General features: G+C 42.0%; 2 protein-coding genes and 1 pseudogene across 3 annotated transcripts; all 3 read right to left on the bottom strand.

The window, feature by feature from the left end:
* Nucleotides 1-82: 82 nt before the first annotated feature.
* dpp3 (dipeptidyl-peptidase 3) lies at nucleotides 83-11,394 on the bottom strand. 2 transcript variants are annotated; one of them, XM_085420975.1, is made up of 19 exons: nucleotides 11,194-11,394; nucleotides 8,064-8,213; nucleotides 7,761-7,905; nucleotides 7,553-7,642; nucleotides 7,192-7,329; nucleotides 6,843-6,917; nucleotides 6,622-6,712; nucleotides 6,399-6,529; nucleotides 5,483-5,613; nucleotides 5,192-5,250; nucleotides 4,372-4,566; nucleotides 4,151-4,263; nucleotides 3,958-4,050; nucleotides 3,743-3,805; nucleotides 3,500-3,624; nucleotides 2,757-2,877; nucleotides 2,335-2,514; nucleotides 1,769-1,931; nucleotides 83-825 (listed from the first exon to the last, which is right to left on the bottom strand). In XM_085420975.1, the coding sequence occupies exons 1-19, from the start codon at nucleotides 11,352-11,354 to the stop codon at nucleotides 683-685; spliced, it is 2,367 nt and encodes a 788-aa protein (XP_085277101.1). In that variant the 5' UTR covers nucleotides 11,355-11,394; the 3' UTR covers nucleotides 83-682. The 2 variants fall into 2 exon arrangements, with proteins under 2 accessions (XP_085277101.1, XP_085277102.1); XM_085420976.1 differs by lacking the exon at nucleotides 11,194-11,394 and adding an exon at nucleotides 10,902-11,127.
* Nucleotides 11,395-11,653: 259 nt separating this feature from the next.
* On the bottom strand, nucleotides 11,654-15,767 carry LOC146660907 (uncharacterized). Its single transcript, XM_085420974.1, has 2 exons — nucleotides 14,717-15,767; nucleotides 11,654-13,574 (listed from the first exon to the last, which is right to left on the bottom strand). The coding sequence occupies exons 1-2, from the start codon at nucleotides 15,147-15,149 to the stop codon at nucleotides 11,848-11,850; spliced, it is 2,160 nt and encodes a 719-aa protein (XP_085277100.1). The 5' UTR covers nucleotides 15,150-15,767; the 3' UTR covers nucleotides 11,654-11,847.
* A 7,453-nt stretch (nucleotides 15,768-23,220) lies between these two features.
* Nucleotides 23,221-26,443, bottom strand: LOC146660906 (CAAX prenyl protease 2-like; annotated as a pseudogene).
* Nucleotides 26,444-26,537: the final 94 nt, after the last annotated feature.

Genomic DNA, 26,537 nt, shown 5'->3' with positions numbered 1-26,537 from the left:
TTTTTTTTTATTTGTTCAGATTCAACATCAAAAATACTTACTAGTCCAACTCACCAGAAAGAGGAATAACACTAATCCAATATGCCTTAATACCAAACTGGGCAAAAAAAAAAAAAACCCATGAAGTATTACTTTGCCTTACAGTCAACATTAAGTTGTCACTGGAGCTAGTTAACAGTCCTAAACCTCTCAAGTCATTAACACCGAAATGGGCATAAAACTAAAAAGGACCAGCTGTGAAGACTGTAAAATCTGTAGCCATGAGTTGACTGTAAAAAAGTATTCACTTCAATCACTTTGAGTTACCATAAAGATTTGTAAAAGCATCTTTTCAATGCTTTAACTGTTTTTAAGTGTCAGGGTTACATTGGTTTAGTTCTTACTTCATTAGAAAAGTGTTTGCCAAAGACATCTGCAAGAGTGATGAGCTATTAATAATCATCTCACTCACACCGTGTCTGACAATTGTCATCAGAAACAGACGTGACACGGAACCAGAGTGCTTAAGAATCAGTTGGTGCTTGAAAAGTTGTGGCTGCTCTGGTTCTATGGCTTTATTGGATGTAAGAAAGAATCATTCTGCTATTGCATACAGTTGCAAAGAAAGAAAAAAAGAAGAAAAATCTGATTTCTGTTGGTACTTTTTGGAAATTGCAAAGCAGATTCTCCCTCCCTCCACATATCAACACCAGCAGGGAGCGTCTTGTTTGCTCAGCTCCAGCAGGCCGGACTCCAGCTGCTCTGCATCGTCTTGGAAGCGCTCGGTAAAGGAACGAATCAAACCTGCTGCGCTGCCTTCGTATTCCACCAGCTCAACACTATCCCCTGGAAATCAAACACACACAGACTGAATGATTAACTCTGGCAGAACAGAGCTAATTCACTTGTTTGTATGCTTGTATAACTGTTGTCTGTCACAACAAGTTGAACAGTTAATATATTTTTAATGCCATTTGATTTGATATACCTTTATTAGTCCCACAAGGGGACATTTCATAAGGCTGCCGATCTATTGCACGCAATGGCGCCGCCATCTTACCCTCCGACCATAAGACAGGTCAGAGAGGTATATTTGTACAATTGTTAATATTTCTATGCGAGGATGAAGCAGTGCCATTACAGATTTGACACGTAGTCTTTAAGCAAACTCCAAAAAGGTATTTTTGGAAGCTTCCAAATAAAACTTGGATATAGAGAAGCGTAATCATCCTTTCCATTCATTACCTCACAACACTATATTAATCAGATTTAACATTTTAGGATCTGTAAAATCACATACATTATGATTTCTCCTTTTTTCAACTGAAAATAATGTAGACATTGAACTCAATCAAGTCAATATGTTTTATCCAACCAGATAAGTTTATATCACAAGTTTTTTGCTGCAAAATGAGATTGTCACCATAAGACCATCTATCAGTCTGTAATTGAAAGGGGAGATAAGCTGCCAAATGTATTCAACCTGTGTCTGATAAATCAGTCCAAGTCAGACTGCGAATGTTTGCAGAACACTTGCCTTCTATCAGCCAACCTGTGCAATTGCCTTGCGATCAGTTGCAATTGGTAACAGAATGTCCAAAAGAATCACATTCTGAGCCCTCTTGTTTGACACCTTACCATGCAAATTGTCGTTTCGTTTCCCCCGATCCCAACCCTAATCATCACATGCTTATGAATAGTTTTATAGAAGTGAAAACAGCTAGACCGGTTATCAAACATAAATAAATAAATCAGACAGCACCCTGTTAAAACAGAGTCATTTCCATACCGCTGATTCTTGTGTTGGCTTGAACAAACATCTTGCGAGCCTCCTTCCTCAGCAGCACCGTCTCGCGCAGGCGCAAAAAGTTGTGAGCGCCAGTGTCGCTTACAGTGGAGTACTTGTCATAGAAAGCCCTGCCTCCTTCCACGTCTGCCGTCGACTTAAAGACCTACAAATCAGTTTACAAACTGTGGATTCAGCTTAACAGCATACTGAACGAAATCAACAGAAAGACGACAATAAAGCTTAGATGATGGCTTAGAGTAAACTTAGGTGGAAAGTTTGGATCAATCTAGTTGCAAAACAGGTTACAAAAGCTTGACTCATTTCATTGTTTTGTTCAACCCTCAAACTAAAATCCTAACTATAAGTTACTGCAAAAGTAAATAATACACAAATTCACATTTGCCATGGTGCACCCAATTAAGTTTTAATATATATATTTTTAAACATAAAACACTCAACTGCTAATCAAAATTGTTGCTGCTTAATTTAGTGGTGCATGTAGCTGTCAAATCGATTCTAGTGAATTATTCTATTTTGCATCCATTGATTGGAGAAGTATTGATTACCTGCAGTTTACAAAGGAACCTATGGATGGCGTTCTTGCCCACGGTGGGGATCTTGCTTCGGTCCAGTGTAATTTGTGCATCGGGCTTGCCATCTTCTCCCGTTACTTCCTCCAGGCCCACCAGGCCCTCTCCAGCCTCCAGCAGCACGCGTAGGATGACGAATCGAGCCTGCATGTGAGCCTGACACAAACACATAACGCCACATATAGTTGACGTACTGTCTAACAAACAAACTGAAATTTACCATCAACTTATTTATAAAAATGACACAGACGTATCGAGCTGAGGCTGTAAGAAACACATAGTCAACGTTCTGTATGCTTGATTGTAGAAACTGTTCAGCTAATACTTTGCAACTTTGAAGAAGAAGTGAAAAGAGGCCACTAGTAAGAGGAAAACTGCTCAGTGAGCAGACACATTACCTGTCTCCAGCGCTTGCTCTCAGGTGTGTAGAACTCCAGGCCCAGCAGTCCCGCTCTCACCATGCTGAGCCAGTTTATGTACACCACATCATCTGCATCCTGACCCTCATGGCCAAAAATACTGGCAGAGAAACACATGGATGTAAACGCACCGACCCCACAGAGAATCAGCCACACTCTTGGACATACATAATGACCACTACCTCCAACCCACTTTTATATATTTAACAAAAAAAACCATCCATGTCCAAAAACTGGAGTAAGACTGAAAAATAACTGTAAAAGTGGACTGAAGAGCTGCTTAAAGTTTCCAAACATCCAAATAAAGTGGGCACTATTTCACTTGGCTCTGGAGTTTGTTTTTTTTAATATTCATTACATATTTAAATAGATTGAAAGCCTTTGTTTTTGTTCCCAAAAGATTCTTGGATCCCACAAATATTTTTCCAGCTGCAAAAATCTGTCAGTTTATGGAAATTTGAGGGAGACTTTTGAATCCAAATGTGACTTTTATTTTCTTATTTATACAGTTTATTTGATCTCCTTTTTATTTTTACTTTATGTGCAATATTTGCTTCTCTACATGAAATATTGAGGAGATGCTGAGCCTAAGAATTTCACTGCTGGGAGTGATTGTTACCTGTAGATGCCAATAAGAAAACTTTTTGGTTAAGGTGGGATGTGTAAGTTAGTTTAACATATATAATACATATTTATTACAAGATACAGTGTGCAGGACATACCTGAGCACTTGTTTGTTGAGGCACAAATAGAGTCCGACACACTCAGCGCGGCATTCTTCATAAGAAGAAGCAATCGTGGAGAACTTACTGTCCCAGGTCTCGCTGCCCCGATACCAGCTGGACACCTGAAACGCATGTTCACACATTAAGTCTCTCTTTTATTCAGCAACTGAAAACTAAAGCATGAAAATGGCCATTAGATTTTAAAACCAAACAGAAAGGTGCACACAAAAACAAACTCACCGGTTCACCGGTCTCTGGGTTGATCACCTTACTTTGGTCAAAGTTAAACTTGCCCATGTCATCCTATGGATGGAGATTGAGGACACACAAACTAGATTTATTCACTGATTTTTTTAAATTGTCCAGAAAAAAAAAAAAATCATTAAATGAAACATTTTACAAAGAGGAACGGGCTATATCTGCTGCTCTTAACACACCACAGGAAGTAAACAGACCTGGACAAACAGCTTTCCGCTCCCGTGACCCAGAAGCTCGTGAAGTCCAACCTGCACTTCGAACGACGGGCCCTTCCATTTGATAAACAATTCCTGGAGAAAACAGAAGGATCAGGAGAATGTATTATTACACAGGTGTGTGAATGGAAAACAGAGATGGTGTTTAAGAGAATCAGAAAAATGTGTAAAATACCTTGTCACCCTCCTCCAGGAAGGTCAGTTTTTCCTTTTGCGTTGCATAGGCTACAGCCAGCACGTTACCAAGCGACACGTTTTTAAAGCCCTCTGTCTGTCTGATGTCATCGTCTATATACAAACAAACAAACAAACAAACAAAAACAAACAAACAAGCTCAATGCTGTAATCAAGCTGGACTCAGCTGTTTGACAGTGTCAGAGATTTCTGCGCACGTACAGTTGGGGATGTTGATGCCAGCTGGTATTCCACTCCCAGCGAAGGTGAGAACGTCCAGTGAGGTGAAGTCCGGTTTAAGGAACGTATCCTTCTCAAACTCCTGCGGCCAAGGCAACTCAGGAAGCAAGACTTCTGCTGAACTCACCAGTTTGGCGAAACGCTCACTCATCGCCTTGTTCACAACGGCCACAAAACCTAAAACAGCATGACGCAATAAACTTAGGAAATCAAATCCACCACGTAATTTTTTAATGCTCATTTCCAGGTCTGTATTTTTATTTTTCGACTCTACTGGAGTAGTTTTGCATGACTCACAGCTTAAATTGTTATTCATCCGTCCCTTGGTGCACACACTCAGATTTTCCACCGTTTCAAACAAGCTTTTTTAGCTCCCTTCCCCCTCCCTTTAACACAAATTTTTGCTGATCGGCATGTGCCTGAAATAACCATATAAGGGATCGCCACTCTCACTGACATCACACAGAGCCAAGAGTAGGTTGGGAGAGAAAAAAAAATCCTTATCAGTCTCACACTGATAAGGATTCATGGACACTTGGACATATGTTGCCCAAATTAGATCCAGCATTTCAACAGTAGTACTAAACAACATCCTTTACAATGCGTGTTCATTTAAAGACCACAGGCTGCAATTACTAATGGGGCAAAACACAGAAATGTATCCAGGGGAGATGCTAAGTCCATCTACTTAAGTAAGCTCAGCCAACCAGCAGGAAATAAAACCCGAAGAGACCCATAAGATCACAGCTTGCACAGCAATAGTCATGACAGTATCGCTCTTCTTCATCAGCTTGGCACTTACCTTCAAACTCTCCTCTGGAGCCAAATGGGTCTCTGTAGCTCTCGATGAAACCTATATAACTGAGAGGAAGCAAGACCGGGGAGGAAATGAAGGGATAATAAGGAGTAGAGTGAAGAGCGGTATTCATTCACAGTGCAAAGGTCAGAATGAGTTTTAAGGGGAAGTAAATAGGCAGGAAATATAATAAATCAATTTCACTGAGCAGCAGAATTTAAACGGTGCTAAAATAGTCCCTCTCTAAAATTCATCGGGATCTCATAAACGTACTGTGCTGCTGATTAGTGGACTCACCTCTCCACAATTGGCCCCTTGTCTTTAATCCAGTAGCGCGAACCCTCTTTATGTGCGTCAATGGAGCCTAAGGTGAAGCTGCGTGTGTACTCTTCAAGCATCTTCCTCTGGTTCTCATTGGCAGCATAGGCCTGCAAGACATTCACAAACAAATTCTCTTTTAACAGGGGTTGGGCAGGGCACTTTGTCACACTTGCAACTAGTGCAAAATGCTGCGGTACAACCTTTAACTGGCAGAAGGAAATTTGACCACATCACTCCGATTTTGGCCTCTCTACAGTGGCTTCTAATTGAATTTAGGATCCGTTTTAAAGTCCTTTTATTGGTTTTTAAATCTCTAAATGGTCTGGCACCTGTTTATTTGTCTGACTAATGAAGCCCCATGTCCCCACTCGTTCCCTTCGGTCAGCTGAGCAGTTGTTGCTTTCGGTCCCAAAGTCACGGCTGAAACTTAGAGGAGACCGAGCGTTCTCTGTTGCAGCGCCGATGCTTTGGAATAATCTTCCTCTCCATATTAGACAACTACATCAGTGCCAGTTTTTAAGTCCTTATTAAAAACCTATTTTTATTCCCTGGCTTTTAACTCTGTGGGTAACTGACATTTTTATTAATTTTATTGCTACGTCTGGTTTCTGCTATTTTATTACTATATTTATATTTGTATTGTACAACACTTTGGTTTACCAGGTGTGTTTTTAAAGTGCTATATAAATAAATGATGATGATGATGATGATGATGATGATGAACGAAACAAAACTTATTTTGTAACTAGAACTCTGACAGAAACATTTTTTGGTTCACTCAATCTTCTCGTAAAGACAATTACTCATATTTTACTAACCCAACTTTATGTTTTAGATTTAAATGATAAAACTGGTATTCATGTAAGCTCCACTGCATTCTTAGCCGTCTCACCCGTGCTTTTTCAAGATAATAGCAGACTTTTTCCATGACACGGCTATAGTCTCCCCTCTTCACAGTGAACTCTTTGTCTTCAAAGCTGAAGCTGCCACAGCAGGACTCGCACTCCCCATCCACTGCGCAGTCTGTGAACCAATTATTTATTTATTTTCATTAATATATATTGAAATACTTTTTGCATGCCATTTTGTTTTGGCTTTTTTAACTGCAGTTTGACCTTTTTGCACAGCTGAAGCCAAGCGGACCTCATAGCAGGCTTTCCCTCCGTCTTCCTTCTTAAACAGACGCGTGTTGTAGGCAGACAGTTTCTAGAAACAAGCGACAAGAATAAACTGAGTAAGACTCAAAGGCAGATTAAAAACACATTTATCATAAGAAGGAGATTAAAAGAGATAAAAGAAACAATAAAATATTTATTTTAGATGTGAATTTGCTTACTTTTGAGTCGAGGAACTTCTGAGCCAGCTCAGCATCCTCCAGGCAGCAGTTTCCTGAGAAATAGGTGGTAATTCCCTGAAGCAAACAAAAACAAATTGAGTCAATGAGCCATGCATCCTCTCACAGGGAACAAGCATATTTACTGCTTTCCTAAAAAGCAGATAAAATCTCAGAATTAAGGGGGGGAAAAGAAGAAGAAGTCAAAATAAAACCAAAGAGAACGAAACTTTTGCAGCTGAGGCCAAAACCATTTGTCACATTTCTCCCATCTATGAAAACCACTGGCTATTTAATCAAAATTGTTAACCAGCCAGCCTGCACTTGGCTTTAAATGATTAAAAGATCCCACCTTGTCGCCCAGCCCCAGCTGTTTCTGTCTGTTTTCCAGCGAGTAGAGGAGACAGGAGCAGCTGTCCCACAGAGCCTCCATCTCAGCCGGCTGCTCCTGAAAGGCCTGGCTGGCCCAAACCAGCGCTTTCAGCTTGTCCTAGTGTACACGCCACAGATGCAGACAGATAAACACATCAGATTACACTATATCAGGCACACTTGTTCTGAACACCACTGATATCTTTCAGGTTTCTAAAGTTACATTTCGTTAGCTTCGTGTTTACACTCTACGAAGCTGCTTTTACAGTTGTCCTCAACCTATAATCTGGTTAAAAAGTATCTAAACTAGATTGACAACTCTTACTACAGGCCTGTTTTACCTTAGGCAGATTTGGGATGAACTTTGTGTCTCCAAAAGACTTGTAGTTGCCCATGTTTGCATACAGACCTGCTGCATACACCAGAAAGGCCTGAATATCATAAACGAGAAAACATCGAAGAAACATTTTTATATGGCTGCAGCCGTTTGTGGATGAAAGCTTGTTTTAGAAAGAAATGAAACGGCAGAGAGACGGCGAGGCCGTGTACCTGATACTCCTCAGAGCTGAGCCCAGCTGCTGTGGCGACCTGTTCCAGCTGTGCAGGCGTCTGCTTCCTGAAGATTCTCTGCAGCAAGACAAAGATGTTTGCAGACTCGGGGGATGTCTGCAGCAGTACTACCAGACCGCCATACCTAAGACAAACGTTCAAACAGATGTATTTACATTTTTTATTTTTAAAACCAGCAGGACGGCAAATTTTAAATAACCTGAAGTCTTTTGTTGTTTCAAGAAGGTGAAACATGTAATTTCAGAGTGTTGACATTCTCACATTTTTGCATTAGTAACATACCAAGATGCGCGTGACAGGTAGTGGGCGTACATCTTCTCCTGAGGTGAAAGCAAACGAAAGGCCTCGCTGCAGTCGAGTGCGGAGATTCCAATGTCATTTGGGAGGTAGTACTGGGAGTCCACCATCTTGAGTCTGAACGTTACACTCGTGCTGTATTAAAATAGCAGGAAAGGAAAGTGGGGAACATGTTAGGAGGAAATGTGGGACAGCAAGATAAGTGGTGCTTCAAGTTAGAACCTACAACTTTCTTCTTTTTTTTTTTGTTTAAACCGTGGGTATTTGCACACCTGTCTCTGTCAGGCAGGACATGCAGTGTAGAACAGCTTGTGTACGATACAAACACACTGATATTTACTTGCAACAGTCCTACAGATACTAGAATGACTTCTATGTATAATTATTTTAAGAGTCTTTTTAAGAGTTGGGTTTGCCAGCTTCTTGTCCTTCCTCTTTTGGTTGGTCCCTTTAGGGGTCACCAGGTCATCTCACCTAATATCTAGCATCCTCCTCTACCACACCAATCCTTTTACTTCTTCTGTTGTTGTCTTCTTTTTCTCCTCCCTTTGCAGCTCCATATTCAACATCCTTTGTCCATTATATCCACTATCCCTCCTCTGCGCATGTCCAAAACATCTCAGCCTTGTCTCTCTAACTTTGTCTCCTAACTGGTGACTGTTAGCTCATTTCTGAACTTATCCATCCTGAGAGGTGAGGGTGGGGTGGTGGATAGGTGTGGAAAGGGGGGGAGACAAAGGGGATGGGTGTGTGTCTTTATGTAAAACTGATGTCTGTGTGTCCCCTTCCATTTTAATATCCATCTGATTTTCACTCATACTCCTCTTTTTACACATCATACACTCACACACCAACACATACACCGAACGTTTCTCTTTCAATGCAGAGGGCACATGGTTGCCATTGAGATCTGTAGCCTTGGGTCTTCAGGCCCCCAAAAACTTCTCTTTGGCTTGTTGGTTGCGTTATTGCAGTTTCTTGCCATCATTATCAAGTACATTATCATGACACGCGTGCACATTTGAGCAACCCACTGTGCTTTTCTACATGTGCTCTGTCACCTCTTTAGTTCTCTTATTTTCTCCCCCTCTCTTTTTTCTTTCCGTCTTTTCCCCTACCTGTTAGCTCTGACATTGATATATTTTGGAACTGCTGTGAAAAATAATAGTATTAACAATAATAATTAATAAATAGATAAAGGAAGAAGAAAAATGAACAAGCAGCCTATAGAGCCGGGATGGGGGAACTCCAGGCCTTGATCCAACACAGCTGATTTAAATGGCTAAATTACCTCCTCAACATGCCTTGAAGTTCTCCAGAGGCCTGGTAATGAACTAATCATTTGACTCAGGTGTGTTGACCCAGGGTCCTATCTAACACAGCACGACACAGGCCCTTGAGGCCTGGAGTTCCCCAACCCTGCTATAGAGAGTCTACAGAGCTCCTCAAGCAAACATGTTTGTCACAACAGTATATTTAGATCATAAATGTAATTGCAAAAGCTGCCAGACCGGACAGGCTTAAAAAAAAAAACAAAAAAACAAAAAAAACATACCAGGTCTCACTCTTGCACATCTTCCCTTTCAGTTTTGCTGCTATCCTTTTGTCACAAATTATTCCAGGCACTCATCTCCACCACTCCAAGCTCAACCCTGCCTGCACTTGCTTCTTGACCCCTCTTGTGCACAGTTCGTCCCTTTAACATCTTTACTGCCTCTACTTCATGCATCTTCACTGTTAAAAGTGCTTCCTTCTTATTCACACACACATGTATTCTTGTCTTGCTTCAAAGACTTTCATTACTCTTGTCTCCAGAACATACTTCCACCTGCTCTATATTCTCACTGCAGCCCCCAAAGCTGGAGACTCCCATCTGATCTCATCTGTCAGCCTGTCCATCAATGCTGCAAATAAGAAAGGGCTCAGATCTCTGATGTAATTCTACCCCCACCTTAAAATCATCTGTCACCCCTACCACACCTCACTTACCTCATGTCCTTCACCACCCTCACATTCTTGTCTGCCACTCCTGAATTCTTATCTAGTACTATAGTTGCTCTCTTGGTACCCTAATATATTCAGATTTTCAGTTTGCAATAAAACACAAAAGGACTTCACCTAATGATTTTAGTTCCCAAATAAGTTTTTAATGATTCTTAGAAATTAACACTAATTCTTTAATAGATTGCCCTGTTTACATATTTTTTTTTAATATACTTCAATTGGGAGCTGTAGTGGTTAAAATAGAGCATAGTGCAGTGGCAAGTAAATTAAGATAAGATAAGCTTTATTGACATTGTAAGCACAAGCGTACAAAGAAACTGGAATTACATGAATTGAAGTGTGGTTATATTTCATATAAATATATTTCGGAGAAGCAGTAAAGAGAGAAGCTTTTGTGACAACAGGCGCTGATCGTCCAGTGAACCTTGACTTGCAGGACCGTGGCACAGATTCAAAATCAGTTAATATTACTCGAGCCTGTTTTATTTTCCGTTTCACTTTCCCCCCCAAAAAACTACAGTAACTGATATGAAGAGTCTACACACGAAAATAAATCCTGATTGAGTCTCTTTTAAAACCAACACAACGATAGTACGTGTCTGAATTAAGTATGAATACAGAGGCTACAGCTAACTGAATAACGTTAGCTTCCTGAGTGCATGCTAAGACGGCTGCATTTAATAAAGACTCGGCGACTTCTGTAAACAAAATAATTAATCACAAAATGTGCAAGTCATTAATCGGTATGACTGTCTGCTAACTGATACACAAGTGAGATAAATATAAATAAAGGTAAAAGTCAACTCAAAAACTCGTTACCTTGATTCCGTTATAGCGCTGAGCGAATGTCAAATTGCAGTCTCACGCTGCACACTTCCTATATTCATTCAACGAGAGAATCAGCCCTCAGCCAATCAGAGGTTGTATATCGTGGCCGATGGAAACTTTAGCCAATCACTGAGCAGCTATGCCGAGCTTTTTAACGCGTTTCACATTGTGAATTTGAACAAGATTAAGTTTGAAGAACACCGCCGTTAACCACAGCAGGAAGGCTCAGGAAATGCTAACAAGAAACAGAGACTATAGCAGTCAGATAAGTGTGTATATGTACCAAAGTCTTCGAAAAGGTAGAGCACATGACGAGGTGGCCGAGTGGTTAAGGCGATGGACTGCTAATCCATTGTGCTCTGCACGCGTGGGTTCGAATCCCATCCTCGTCGGTCTCATTTTACAAGCACGAAAAATTTTGAACATTGTTCGTCCCTGATACATTCTCCCTTAATGCTGCTAAACATGAGTTATTCAGTCGCACAACCGGAACATCGAAGGGTCAGAATCCTACAAACTCGTTGGGCTATCACTCAACAGCGCCTCCTGCCCTTCCTGACAGCCCTACACCATCTCCTCCTCCTCATTTCTGGCCCTGATATTGAAAATTTGGCTTAGGAAAAATCAGCAGTCTTTCAGCTGCTTAGCACACAGAGCTATAAAACCACAACCACACATTCTTTCCTTTCATCTTCATTTAAACCAACACAAAGCACACAAAGTTTTTTCAGTTTTAAAGGTTTTTATTGAATTCTAAAAAAACAAACAAACAAAAACAAAACAAAACAAAAAATGATGGCAGACTACATTATTTACAAAAGCTGTGCAAGAGGACAAAAATGAAAAGTTTTCTTGATGAGTGGATAGCAGTTTTAGACAAATCTTAACAGACATTTGCATTTTAAGGACATCCGTGCGTGTTTGATTATTTTTGGTTTCATGCTTGGGTTTTCACTTCCCTCCTCTCAGGAGGTGTTGTGGGGAGTATCCAGCGATAGCAGTCTGAAAAGCGAAGGCTCTTGTCCACAGCACAGCTGGTGCAGTAAACAATCCCCAGAGCTAGCATTACTACCAGGAACACACACAGGGGCACCAGGAGGGCCACGAGCAGCCAGCTCTTGTCGTGCTTCCGTTGACCTTCAGCAGACTCTGCTTCTACCGTAGCTTTGACGCTAGCTTCTTCTGCACCATCCATGTTAGCTTCCTCTGAATTTGAACCATTTGCAGTGTCCTCTGCCACACCTGGACCAGAGTCTCTACTTCCTGCATCAGCATCCACGCCATTATTAATTTCATTGTCTATGTTGCCTTTTTGCGTCGGGGACGGGGATGTCTGATATCCCCTGGGTGACAGGGTGTCCCACTGGTTTAGGTGATTTCCTGACCTGTGAGACCCATCGGGGGGAAGTCCTTCAGGGGCCTCTGTCACCCAGTCAGCATCAAAGTTGGTGTCAACTTCAAAGTTTGGGTCAGGAGTGAATGAAGAGGACCAGGGAATATCATGGTCAAAGATGGCTACATGAACAGAGTTACCCGGGTCGGGGGTCAGAGTAGAATACTCTTCGTCTTCAAGCGAAGGCTGGCAGGTGTGTCTGTCTAACTGCAGGTCGTAGCCATTGTCGCAGAAACACTCGTAATCTCCGATGAGGTTGAGACAGTGCTGTTGGCAGGACGACCCCCTTGCACACTCATCTATATCTACACACTCTCCTTCGCTGCCCACCTCATAGCCAGCACCACACACGCACCTGAAGGACCCCACTGTGTTTTCACACACACCCTCACAGCTGCCATCATCGAGGCATTCATCCACATCCACACACTCGCCCTCGTCGTCTGGCTGATACCCTGAAAGGCAGGTGCAGTGGAAGGTACCTGGGATGTTGACACAGAGCTGGGGACACGGTCCTTGCTGACATTCATCTACATCGGAACACCTGCGGCCATCTGGAGCCATTTGATAGCCTGGGGGGCATGTGCACCGAAGACCCCGTTGGGTCTCCATGCAGTTATACTCACACCCCATCTCCACACAGGCCGGGTTGATGTGAGGCAAGTCGGTGGGACCTGCAGAGTCAGATAGCTCAGGTGGGTTGGTTTGGCTCAGCGTGTCAGGCTTGCAGCTGTATCCATCCTTATCTACTGTGAAGCCCTCAGAGCAGTAACAGTAGTAATCTGTGTCTGTGTTCTGGCAGTGCTGCTCACATCCGTGGTTCTTGCTACACCAGTCTTGGCTCTGTGGTTCCTCAATGGGTGGACAAAGTGGAGAATCGGTGGACCAGCCCACTGTTTCGTCGTCTCTCTGGATGCACAGAGTGGTCATCTCAGTAGGATCCGGATTTGCGCCGTCTGCAGGGCATTGCACGGTGGCCACAGACCCAAATGGCACATGAGTCAGCAGACTGCTGACAAGGTAAAATGGGGTGGTGTAAACAGGTGGACCTCTACCCTCATCTTCAAGAGGTGGGCACATGCCTTTGTAGTTGTACTGGCAAACATAGCCATTCAGTGGAACCGAGCAGGAGCCGTCAAGCCACTGGAAGTTTTCTTCGCTCTCACGCCCGCTCTCAGATGTGTGAACAATCATGGAAACGCAGCGATAGACTCCACAAGTTGATGGGGAGTATTCTTTGAGCCAGTCGGTGAACTGGACATTCTGGTCTCCTGTTGTAAAACACAAAGACAAAGATTAAAAAAATAAAATAAAATATGCAAGTTTACTGTGTATTTGAGTTTTGAGAGCTACTTGACACATTTAAAGGATGACCTTTATCATAAATAAAGATCCCATATTTACAGTCTACATGTGCTGATATTGTCATATTTGGAAAATGTTCTGTGCAGTCATTAATTGCATTCAAATGTGTATATGTGTGTGTGTTTGTGTGTTTTAAATTTGCCCCTAGGAGTCGCCAAAGTCAAAACAAAGTCTGACTCACAGGCACTTAAAAAAACAACAACGCCACAGCAAAATAATGTTGTATTCTACCCCCCACAAGAGTGGAGGTGGGGGGTGGGCCCAACAAAATGATGGGGAGGTTTGCCTCTAAGCTGTTCTGTTAACAAGCAGGCTGCAGAAATGCCTGCAATATATATTTAAGGAGTTTGTTTACTCTCTCAGGAATGTGCTGCAGTGGTACAACCTAGCACAACCGTAAACACTGAATCCAAGGTTAACTGTATCATATGGAAACATCTGAGTGCACACATATGTACATTTACAACATTCATGGCCAGTTCCTCCACAGTAAATAAACTGTTTGCAACAAACTAGGCAGAAAAGTCTGCATCTGCAGTTACCTTAACGGGGGTGAAGTCTTAGTATCTAGTTACCACTATATGGAAAAGAGAGCAAACATGGCTTTGTCCTTTAAATTATGACTGAAGAATAATAAAAACGGTTGCATTTCTCTTTGGATTTGATTTGCAACAGAAGAACAAAGCAGACACTTTGAGTGATGATAAAAAGCGTTTGTTTTTTAAGTGGGTGAGGTTTCCATAATGACTAAATCAGACTGAGGGGTAGCAGTGAGGTCAAAAAAATGGATTCCACATTGTCTACTGCACCAGCTGTGTCTGTGAAACAAAAGTAGTTCATCTAAATACCGTCCAGCCAGACTGGCCGAGGTATCAAAGTCTGACAGAGAGATTATAGAGGAACATATAGCGTGACACCTGTAGGTTATAATTAAAAAAAAACCTAAACATATCAACATCAAAGTCTATTCAAACACTATTAAAATGGTGAATGGATGTCAATGTTATAAAGAGCGAAAGCTCAAATTTCAAAAAAGATGAGACTTTGCCTGTGACCCAGACGAATCCTCTGAGCGGTCGGGTGGATGAACACTGACGTGGAGGTCTGTGCAACCCAATCCAGAGGTAAAGCTTTGACTCAGATCCCTGTGTCTCGATGGCTGACAGCAGCTCGTGGACGACAGCCGCAGCTTCTTGGTTATAAATCGTCGCCAAGGTCCCTCCGCGCTCCCGGCAGCTGCGCCCAGCCTCCCTGAACGTCTTCTTCTGGAGGAAGACAGCGTAACATCCTTCTTGGTAACAGACTCCATCGCTCTCCATAAGCGGAACTTTCTCTGCTGGCTTCTCCCTCTCTGCTTCCCTCAGCCTCTGAGCTCGGCTTCCAGGAGCCAGACAGACCGTCAGCAGCCACAGCACGCACAGAAGACTCATCCTGCTGCAACTGCTGCTGCTTCTGATGATTGTTTGCATCCTCCAAGACATGAAGTTTAAACTACACCAACATCTAAATGAGACAGCCAACCTTACTGTCAAAATAAATACTCCAGTAATGCAGCTGGTTTCTTTTCTGCCCTGTTATTGAAACTCACCTGAGCCAAACTGAGCTTCTATTGTTAGTTTTACAAATTACCGCTTTCCACTCCAGACTTAACTTTTTTTAAAAGAAATAAATACATAATTTGGTCTAAAGGAGCTATTTGAAGCTATTTTTCTTTGCCTTATTTTATCTGGGATGGGCAGATTCTTCAAAAATTAAGGAACTGCAGTGTAAAATAAATCCATTCAAACTGCCAATCCTGCTGCCTCAGATTTTATAAGAGCTTACTACAAAATAGATTGAACTGAAAGGCCGATAGAATTAACCCCAGAATGTCCAATTTAGTCCAGTAGAGTCCAAAAAACAGTCCAGTGAGTTACCAGTAGAGTCCAGAATTTAAAAAAAATGATTGAATGGGTCCATCTATCCTTGAGCTAAGTCCAAAATAGATAAAGTTGATCCTTGTATGAATTTAGGTGAATTTCTGGGACAGAAATCCTGCACTGCATCTGATCCTGCTCAGGCTTTCAAGCCTCTGCAAAGTTCTGAGAGAACCTTAGGAGAAGAGAAAGATGGGGGTGGGGGGTTGGGGTGTAAAGGCGGAGAGGCTACGTAGAGGAAAAAGCAGAGGGGGCTGGTAAAGTATGTGAGACTATGAGGGAATAGTTGAGGGGATGATGGGTTAGTGGGGCTTGGGAGGTGGGGAGCAGGGTTGGTATTGAAAACCCTCAGAGTGTGTTATGAAAACCATACGGCACCATTCTGTCCCCCATCTTGCCAATGGCTTTGGACACACGTATGCAGTCTCACACAGCCTTTAAGCCCTGCACTGCATCCACAGGATGGAAAGTGTCTCCAGCATTGTGAGATGCAGAATTTGTCCCTCTTCTTCTGACTCTTTCCCCCACCTGCCAGATTTTCTTCCTCTCAGTCTGTCATCATCTTTTTCATTTCTCTCTTCGCTTCTATTTTCTTTTTTACTCTTTTCTCATTTTCTTCCATTTCCCTCCCTCCTGTCTTTCCCCCGTCTTTCTACCAAGTCCATACCAGCTGGAAGACTTTACAGTCCAATGGAAACATTTGAGTGTGGAACAGAGGTCTACCTGTTGGACTGTTTGTTGGGTTCATTGCTGTTATAAAATAACTTTGAATGTGCACAGATGTTTAAGAGAATGAGTAGGTGTCCTTGTGTGTGTGATTTTGTGTGTATGTACGGGTGTATGTGTGTGTGGTTGCCACTCGGGGGCATATGGAGGAGAGGAAACAGGAAATGCCAGATGTGCATCAGCTTGACCTCTCAGTAACTGGGGAGCAGGAGTGACTTGAGGGGGTACCTCCCGTCACATGATCTGGACGTGATGAGTGGCATGTCTGGAAGCAAAGTCAAACACTGAGATGGAATTTTTCCAAAGAAAAATATGATCTTTCTATTTTTCCATGAGTTTATGTAAAGAGCAAAGCCAAAGAACACTAAATGAAGCCGACAGCTGCAATTTGAAGATTCAGGTACTGAAGGGAAGGCTGCTGATGGGCACAAACAGCTATCAGCTGAAAGTCCACCATGCACAAGACTGTTGAACTGCTGAAAGCTAAAACACTGTATGGATGCTCATCGTGTTTCTTTGTGGGAAGCTTGACCTGCCACATGTCAATTACAAGCAGCTTTATGTCATTGCTTCACTCTCCAACTTTCCTCTTGGTCTGGCGTAAAAAGGCTTTTTGATACAAATTTAAACATGAAAGCATGATTTCACCTCTGTAGCATCTTAACAAAGGATGATGGGATGGAAAAGTCACACTGCATTCAAAGTTGAACTTATTAGCTACACATTGTGTGGCTAATCCAAGCCACACATCCAAGCTCGTGTTTTCCCAGTGTACAGCAGATGAGTCGGCTGGCTGTGCTGTGATTGTGTTGGCAGGCAGACCATACACAATCTTACTATTCAGCAGTCTTTTCCAGTTATGTAACAACCACTGGAACTTGGGGGAGAACAAACATAAAACCTCAGGATCCTGGAGAACCTAAAGAGCCTTTCGATCTTGTTCCCCACCTCCCTTTCCTCCTTTTCAACATCCCTCATCCTGCTCCTGTCTCCCCACTTCTCCTGCTTTTCTTGGACTACCCCAACACTCAGCTGTTTCTCCCTTTCCTTATTATTCTTTCATTCCCCGTGTCTCTCCTTTATTTTTCTTTGAATTCTTTTGCTTTCCCCCCCTCTCCTTCTTCTCCTCAGGTTTAGCTATTTGAGCAACCAGATCAGCAATCTTTTCTCCAGAACCCCAGTTTTCACCCCAAACTTCTGTTTATTCAATCATGGAGCCTGATTAGCCCCGCCCCCTGGCCTTATAGCCCCGCCCCAGAGACAGATTCCAGAATTGTAATTGACAGAACAGACAAAACCTCTCCTTTCCATAGCCCTGCACTCCCAATCCCCCCTCTTCACATTAATCTAAACACAGTGTGTCCAAGACGTCTAATGGAACATACAGAGCTCTTGATTTAATATGTGCCGCCCCCTAGGTCACAGCTTACTTTCTACCTCCTTGACTCCGAGCCGCTTGCCACATATCATTACTGGCTCTGATACATTCTCAGATTCTGGATTCCAAGCAGCTGAACTGTACCTTCCAGCTCCAAAACCTCTCCATTTCATTTTAACCACTAATTCATTTTTTAACAGCCCGGTAGATGTTCTTGATCTGATGTTCTTCTGTGTCCACTAAACCTTATATGTCTTATATGTATTACACACTTTGGGCTCTTTTTTCCATACGGAAAAGAACACGTGACATGAATTTTAATAGACTGCAAGAAGCTCACATCTCCCCTCAGCAGGTAAAATTTTCACCAAATTCCTAATAAACAAATGCAAATGCCAGCTGAAGCTAAATGCAGTGCCAGTGTTGATGCTTGCACACGAGCACAATGAAAGAAAGACAGAAATCTTACTTTTGTGAACATGAGTGTCTGCACCAAATTCCATTCCAGTCTGAGTTTGTTTCACTTAAAAATCACAGATGTGAAGCTCACGACAAACAAAGGGATTGCCAAAGTCAGCACAGTTCATGCGGTTGAACCTGTGAACTTTGACCTTCCAGGGATAAGCCAAGACTTCTGGGGACCATAAATATATGGACACTAAATCATGGAATGGAATCCAGTAGTTGTTTGGCTTGAAACACTTAAAAACAATTAAACAGTTACTTCACCTTCACTAGGATCCCCTTTTTTTAAATGTGAAATATTCTCTCAGATGAAAGGACGAGCCCAAAAAGTGTTATTTTGAACTCGCTGGACTAAACTGTGTCTGTTCTCCCAGAAGGCTGTTGGATGGATCAGTGAGTCAGTAGGATAAATCTGGGCAGATACATTGAAAGAGCCCCAGATGCTTTAGCGGAGCTGCTCAGTGTCAAACAGATCACCCTGCAGTTATACTGAGGAACTTTCAGGTGTGAGTGTGAGAGCAAGGCATTCCTGGCAGAAGAGAGCTCTGCTGGAAATGCCTTCACCCACATGGATTTTTACATTTAAGGACTGGTTGCTTTTGCACAAGAATCTGTCAGTAAATGGAACATAGAGTGCTGTATATAGAAACGTTTAATTCTTATGTTGTGACATAATTGAAATATATAAAAACGCAAGGCTTTAAATGCTAATAGAGGCTTTTTGGGACTAAACAAATTAGTTATGCCTCTGTTCCTGAGCTCGTCTGATGCCAGTGAAACTGTTTAGTTATTTCCTCATGGTCTTGGGTCACGGGAGTACAGAATCGCACCACTCAGGCCTGTTGCAGCATCTGTGCCATATCAAGTAGAGCAGGACACGTCACGTTGTTCATTTTTCCCAACCGCTGGTGTTTTAAGACACACACACACACACACACACACACACACACACACACACACACACACACACACACACACACACACACACACACACACACTGAAACAATTAGCAGTGGCCTTGTGGTTAAATAATAGACTGTAGGCATTCCTGGTAATTTCAGTGGAGGAAAAAGAGGATACTTTTATCCACTTCTTCTACAACGTCCACATGCTTCATCTTTCACAGCAGACACAGATGCCCTCCATCCACACCCACACTGTCAACAAATCTATACCACAAACGTCTGAACCGACCTGGGTTGCTCTCCAGTTGTTAAATCGAGAGGAGATCAATTCCCGTTGGTTATAGTCTTCAATTACTGGATGCATCGGCTAAAAATGTATGGACGGTTTTGACAGCTGCAAGTCAGTAAATAAGCATTGAAGCTATGTCAAAGCAGTGAAGGTGTCTCATTTGATTTTTAACCTTTACGTATTAATAGTTAAATCATCACACAGTGCAAACATCGCCTCAACTACAAGCTGAAAATGCTAAAAAGTTCCTTCATTACTTGCTTACATGAAAAACAAGATAAAACATTCTCCACCAAACTCTGCAGGTAAAAAAAAGAAGCTTAGCATAGCGAAATAAAAAGGAACATGAGTAGCAAAGGATAAGGAGGCAATGATTTATGTATTATTAACTGCAATAGGAGTCAGCTGCATGTACAGAATCACACATGTATAAACAAACCTCAGACAAACAGCGAGTCAAGGTTTAAAAACTGCTGAGAGGCAGAATGGGAGGACAGAAAACTGGGAGAGGATAATTCCTGAAAGATTATTTCTTTACCAGATGACAGGCTCAGCTTTTCCATAGACACACGCATGCACACATGGACGACACTTCTCTGCTCTGCATTTCACGATACAGTAATATTTCTCCAGGGAGGGAGCATTCGTGTGTGCGCGCGTGTGTGTGTTTGTAATGGCAAAACCATCAACTGCGAAAAGAAAGGAGAGGACACAAAAGGAGAAACAAAGAGACAGACGGGCGTCTGATGTGTAGAACGGTCATGTGTCTGACTCATTTCTGCACCGTTTAATATCCTGGAAACTTCACATTTTGCACACATCCACGTCCCTCATTTGATCCGGGCTCATTTTCCTACTCTTTTTCTCCCAAAAAACAGCTTTTCTACAGTAAATAAGAAAAAAAGAAGTCTAAACAAAGTAAATCACTCCCTAAAACAATGCAAAAATATGCATTTTCCCTCTGCTGTCTTTGTTTAATACTCCCAGCAATGAAGCAGGTTCCACCTTTTTCTTTCAGAAGCTTCTTACAAAAACCTGCTGCCAAGTTTGAGTTAGTGCAGCAATGTCCCACAAATTTAGTAGACCTTGTTGAGCTGGAAAGATGCCAAGGATCACTGAGTTGAAATGTAGGAAAGCGAAGCAGGGAAGGAGCATGCTGACAAATGAGCAGTCTATCCCTGAATAAATAAAGATCTGGGGGAAAAAAAGCTTTTTTAATCCTTTTAAATCTGAAATATTCAATCCATCCAAGCGTGACACCCGCGGCTGACGCTACAACGTGAAAAGGAGATGCTTGTATATCATACATCATGAGCCGTGTGTCATTTTCAGGTGCAGACAGCTGCAGTCGGATAAAGCTACAAAACTGCCCAGCGCCAAACACTAAAGGTGAAGCTGCAATGCTGTGGTATTGGCGACAGGATGAGATTGACTTATGAAGTGATTTTGGTTTGGAAAAATGTGTAAGAGTGAAGGTAGGGCGTATTTTTGTTCTATCTCTTTTCTGTGTTTCATTTTGAAGATGATCCCTAGTCCCCATCTTAGCCAGCAGCACTTTGAAACCAGTGTTACTTGCCCAGCTGAAACGTTAGTCAGGGTTCAAATCTGTTAATATTGTAGGTGCAGTATACTGTTGCCTTATGTGCACGATTTAATGCCAATTTGAGAATGAATTTGGATGCAAAAGCATTTTGAATGCTCAGTGTAGTTAAACGTGGCCTTAATACTTAAGTCAGTATGTTTTTGGATAGAGATGCATTTTTTTTTGGAGTTTTGCCTCTATACACCACCACAGGTGATTTTAAATCAAACAATATAGATGTGATTGAAGTCAGATTTTTATTTATTTTATTTTTTAAAGCTTTCATTCAAGGGGTTTAACAAATGTATTGCATTTACCGTCCCCCCATTTAAGAGGGTTGAAAAGTAATTGGGTTACCATTGAAAAATATCCCATTTCTTTTCTTTAAAAAACTCTTGGGTTGCTTTGAGCCAGTATCTATTTCACCATGAAGCGCTGTCGAATCAGTTTTTGCAGCATTTGGATGAATCTGAGCAGAGTGTACAGCCTTGAACGCTTCAGTATTAATCCTGCTATTTCTACCAGGAGTCACTTCATCAAAAAAAAACCTCCACTAGTTACCTGGTTTCACTGAAAGCCATATATTATCATATCATAACATTACCTCCTCATGCCTGACACACTGTTTCTCTCCTTCTACTAACATTTCTCTTGCCATCGTTCTGGTAGAAGTTATACTTTGTTTCATCTGTCTAATATTTTTTTTTCTGAACTGTGCAGGCTCTTTTAGAGACTTCACCTCTACCTCCCAGAGAATCTTCTTACATTAGATATTGTAAAGTTGTTTTCCTTAACCATGGAAATAATTCTGTCATCATCCACTTTCATCTTCTGTGGTCTTTCAGGTCTGTTGGTGTTGCTGAGAGAACCAGTGCATTCATTCTTTTTAGAAATGTAACAGACTTTTGATTTGGCCACTTCAAAAGTTACAAATTAAACAGTTTGAAACAACTTCCAGTGTTACGTGTGCTACATTTATCATGAAAACAGGCCTCAGTGTGGCACGAACCTGCTTATGAGTCAACTGTCCAATTCATTTTGAGCTTCTGAAAATGGGGAACTGTACATAAAAAATGACTGTAATTCCTAAACAGCCAGTATAATATGTTTGTTAAAGCCTTTGAGTTAAAGCTGAAAGTCTGTGCTTCAATCACATGTTGATTGTTTGATTTAAAATCCACTGTGGTGGTGTGCAGAGGAACACTACAAAAATCTGATCTTTTTTTGCTGCAGGAGCGTCTGTACATGTGGTTAAACAGGCAGCCCGTATGCCAAAGGCTGTTTGTGTTCATATCTGCCACAGACCATCTCCTGCGTGTCATTTCCCCCACTTTTCTCCTTTTCCATCTAATAAAGGCTTAAAGAAAACCTTACCAGTTGAAATGGGATTCAAAAAAAACTTTAGTCAAGACCAGAGTTTACTGACTGAAGAACAGCTAAGATATGCATGTAGTACATGTGCAGAAACATGCGTGACTTTACCCCCACTGTTTTAATTTGTAAACATCTGTCTGACTCATAAATCTTAATTGTCCAATGCAACCTTTAACCATTTCCACAGACCCTGAATGACCTCCTCTCCCTCATCTCTGCTACTTCACATTTTCAGTTTCCCTGGGGAAATACTTTAAGCTTCTTCCCGCTCCACTTTTCCTTTACATTTCTCCTCTTTCCTTTTCTCTGCCCACTCCAACCATTTTCCCTCACTTCTTTCTGTATTTACTGCTACAGCCTGACTGTCATAGCCTTATTTGTCCTAATAGCACACGTTTTAGTTGTGCCTCTCACTTTGGTTCCCTTTGTGTATTTTCTGGCAACATCGTCTGTGTTTGTGTCTGTCTCCATCGCTCTGTCTGCATGTGTTTTTTTTCTACTGCCTTCCCTTTCACAGTTCATCTGTTTTTCTCAGCCATGCACACACACACACACACACACACACACACACACACACACACACACACACACACACACACACACACACACACACACACACACACACACACACACACACACACACACACACACACACACACACACACACACACACCTCTTTTTCTCCCTTTTAACCGGGGAAAGTTGTACTGGCATTGAGTTTCAATACAGTAGGAAATATTTTTAACCATGCAGGAAATGTCTAAACTGCTCTAATCATTCTGCTCTCATGCTGACCCACCCACGCATAGACATATATACACGCATAGATTTTTAGTTTTGTTAAAAAGAAAAAAAAACAGCAACTTTTTACATCACAAAATGAAATCCAGAGTAAAAGAAGGAGAGCTGGAGCGCATTTAACTTAATTCGATTTCATTCAGCAAACCGACCCTGGAGGGGGAGCCAGGCTGCAGATGGGAATGGGACCATAAAAGTACTGGTCTGTCAGCGGGAAGAGCAGCACCAGAAACAGCAGGCCTCCCATCAGATATGAGAAGAGCAGAGCTGAACTGTGAGGGTGTTGCAGGGCAGAGCTGATGTCAGGCAGGCCCTGACTGTTGCAAAATGAATGGCACAAAACTGGACCGACAACATGCCCTTAAAAAAAAAACAAAACAAAACAAAGATTTCAGATGAAATGGGTTGATTATCGTAGGCTAATGAGTGACCAAATTATCGTATAGATCACATATCTTACCAGTTCTCATGAATATAAAGGCAGTAAAAGCACCAAAAACAGTTGTGTACAAGAACTGCATCCCTGTGAGAGAAAAAAAGATGCGATCAAAGTGCTCAGTTTTAGTTTTATCAGTCCATGTCACATAAAGATGATCAAAATCAAGCTAAAAGAAATGAGTCACCTTGCTCTGATCATGACAACATGGTTTGCCTTTTCAGCTAACTGACCTGCCACCAGAAGGATGACACTCATGCTCTATTTCCCAAGGCGTCGCTCCTCTATGACATGGTGGAAATGAGCTAAAATGAGGCAGTTGACATTAAAGGCAGTCAAACCAAATGTAATGTAACACTTGCAAACATAGATTTGGAAGAAAAAATGAGGCACAAAATGCAACATTTATTATTCTCTCCTCCTTGGTGCAGAGGAAGGGTGGCGACTGGATTGGACAAAAGAGGGTGAATATGGAGCTGCCAGGCAGGAGGAAAAGAGGAAGATCACAGAGAGCGTTCATGGATGTAGGAACTGCTGGGAGAAGAAGAAGTCTCTCGAACTTGGTGTTAAAATTTAATCTGAAATAGTTCAAATATATGCAAATATGTTTTTTTTTCTGTTTGAAAACTTTTTCACATACCAACTCCAAAGAACAGTGGAGCGGTGACGATAGCGCCTGTGGCACCAACATAGGAAGCATGGCCCCTCTGAACACCAGCTCCTCTGTCACTGGTGCCACCACCTGGTTTCTGAGCCACACTGCGTCCCCCGCACACCGCCTCCATGACTGAACATCTGGGAGAAGTGCATGAAAGCACACATGTGCAGCTCTCTGATTCCAGTTAACCCAACATAACATTCAGTTATTATAGAGACAAACGTACCCAGTGCACACTGCATTTCCCCGGTGAAGCCTTTGGGGTTGTCTATAGCGGAGTGAACCAGTGGGCCGAGATAAAAAACCTGACGTGGGAGAGTAAAACCAGTTGTTTATAAAATCTAGAGGATGTAAATTAAAAAAAAAAGATTAAACTGGAAACTACAGGGTACATTTGTCAGTGTGTGGTTTAAACTCGCCCATGGGGATATTACTGCAGAACGTAGACATTTAATGGAAGTTGCAAAGCTAAGCTGAGGCCACGCTTAGCAGGAATGAAAATAAATCTCTGAAATGTCAAGCATGCCTCAGCTAAGCATAAATATATTGCTGTATGAGAGAAACGGGATCTACAGATTACTGTTTGAAGCTACTGAAAAACTCATTGACTATGGTTTTCTTCATTTCTGACAAATCTTATGTTAATGATGTAAATGTAAATAAATCCTGGGTTTTCATCTGTAAGTATTTAATGTGCGCTACATATAAAACTTCAGAGATATTTGTGCCCTCAGTTAAGCAATTTGAAATCAGTACTATTCTTTTCCATCTCTAATGAAGCAAAATGTTACAAATGTATGCTAAACAAAATTTATATTAATATTTTGAATGCAGAATCAAGTTAATCAGATATGGGATCCCCTGACTTACCATAGTAAGTAATAAAGGTAATATGGATGCAGCAACCAAACCGTCCATGCGAAGTCCCATCAACTCCCACACAGACACGTCCGCCTGAAGGGCAAAATGTGTTTTAGAAACCGTGAGAATGACGTTTAAACGAGTCACTGAAGTGAAACGAGTCACCGAACTTCATGTGGCCTTCAGATTAGCTCAAGAACAGTGTGGAGAGAGTTTCATTGAATGGGTTTCCATGGCCGAGCAGCTGCATCCAAGCCTCACATCACCAAGAATAATGCAAAGTGTCATATACAGTGGTGTTAAGCACTCCGCCACTGGACTCCAGAGCAATAGCGACGTGCTCTGTGGATGATGGACAATCCGATGGGTCTGGGTTTGGTGGTTGTCTGACTGCATTGCGCCAAGTGTAAAGTTTGGTGAAGGGGGGATTATAGTCTGGGGTTGTTTTCAGTTGGGCTGAGCCCCTTAGTTCCAGTGAAAGGAACTCTTAATGCTTCAGCATATCAAGACATTTTCATGCTCCCAACTTTATAGGAAGAGTTTGGGGACGAGGGTGACTCCTTCCTGCTCCAACAGGACTGCGCACCAGTGCACAAAGCAAAGTCCATAATGACATGGATGAGCAAGCTTGGTGGGGAAAAACTTAACTGGCTTACACAGAGTCCTGACCTCAAACTGATGGAACACCTTTGGGATGGAAGAATGGTCAAAAATTCCCATAAACACTTCTTCTGTGGAAAGCCTTCCCAGAAAAGTTGAAGCTGTTATAGCTACATCATAGCAACATCACATTAAACCTTACGGATATTTCAAGTTCAAGTTGAGTTTGAAGAAAAAAAAGCAAATACTTTTGGGAATATTGTTCATAACATTTAATTTTAGATGAGCAGTAATCACAGATTTGATTTGATTGGTATAGATTACTGATGGAAAAGATCCTTTACAAAGGTAACAATCGGGACAAATAAACAAACAGATACAGAATTGAACGATAGGTGGAGTTTAAATTGTCACAGAGTTGAGTTAAACTCATAGTGCTGAAACTTGTCGGGTCACAAGGTAAATCCTCCAGGGGAAATGTTACTATCTACAGTATACTCACCTTGACATCAGCCCAGTGTATCCATGTCTTCACAACTGCAGGTGACACTACAGAGACCAGCAGCACACTAGCACAGCGACGCTTTATCACACTGGGATGATCCCTGCACGCACAGTTTAAGTTTAGTTGTCTGGCCTAACAGCACTTCTCTCATGCCTGTTGGTGAGCTGTATACCTTGGTGAGCTGCTTCTCCAGACGTACAAACTGCCAACGTAGAGACCAGCCAAGAATAGGCAGCTCAGCAAACCCAGGAAACACCTCGGGTGGGTGTTCTCTACCTGCATGACAAACGTGAGGGTTTGCAATCACAACTTCAGCTGGTTCTCCAGCTAAGCGGCGGCTAACAAAGGAGTGCAGGTTCACCCCGCTTTGGATCGG

The sequence above is a fragment of the Rhamphochromis longiceps genome, linkage group LG10, assembly GCF_057381845.1.
Source record: "Rhamphochromis longiceps isolate RC_006_pf linkage group LG10, R_longiceps_female_GT1.1, whole genome shotgun sequence".
NCBI lineage: Eukaryota > Metazoa > Chordata > Actinopteri > Cichliformes > Cichlidae > Rhamphochromis > Rhamphochromis longiceps.
This window is presented reverse-complemented; position numbering and strand designations above follow the sequence as displayed.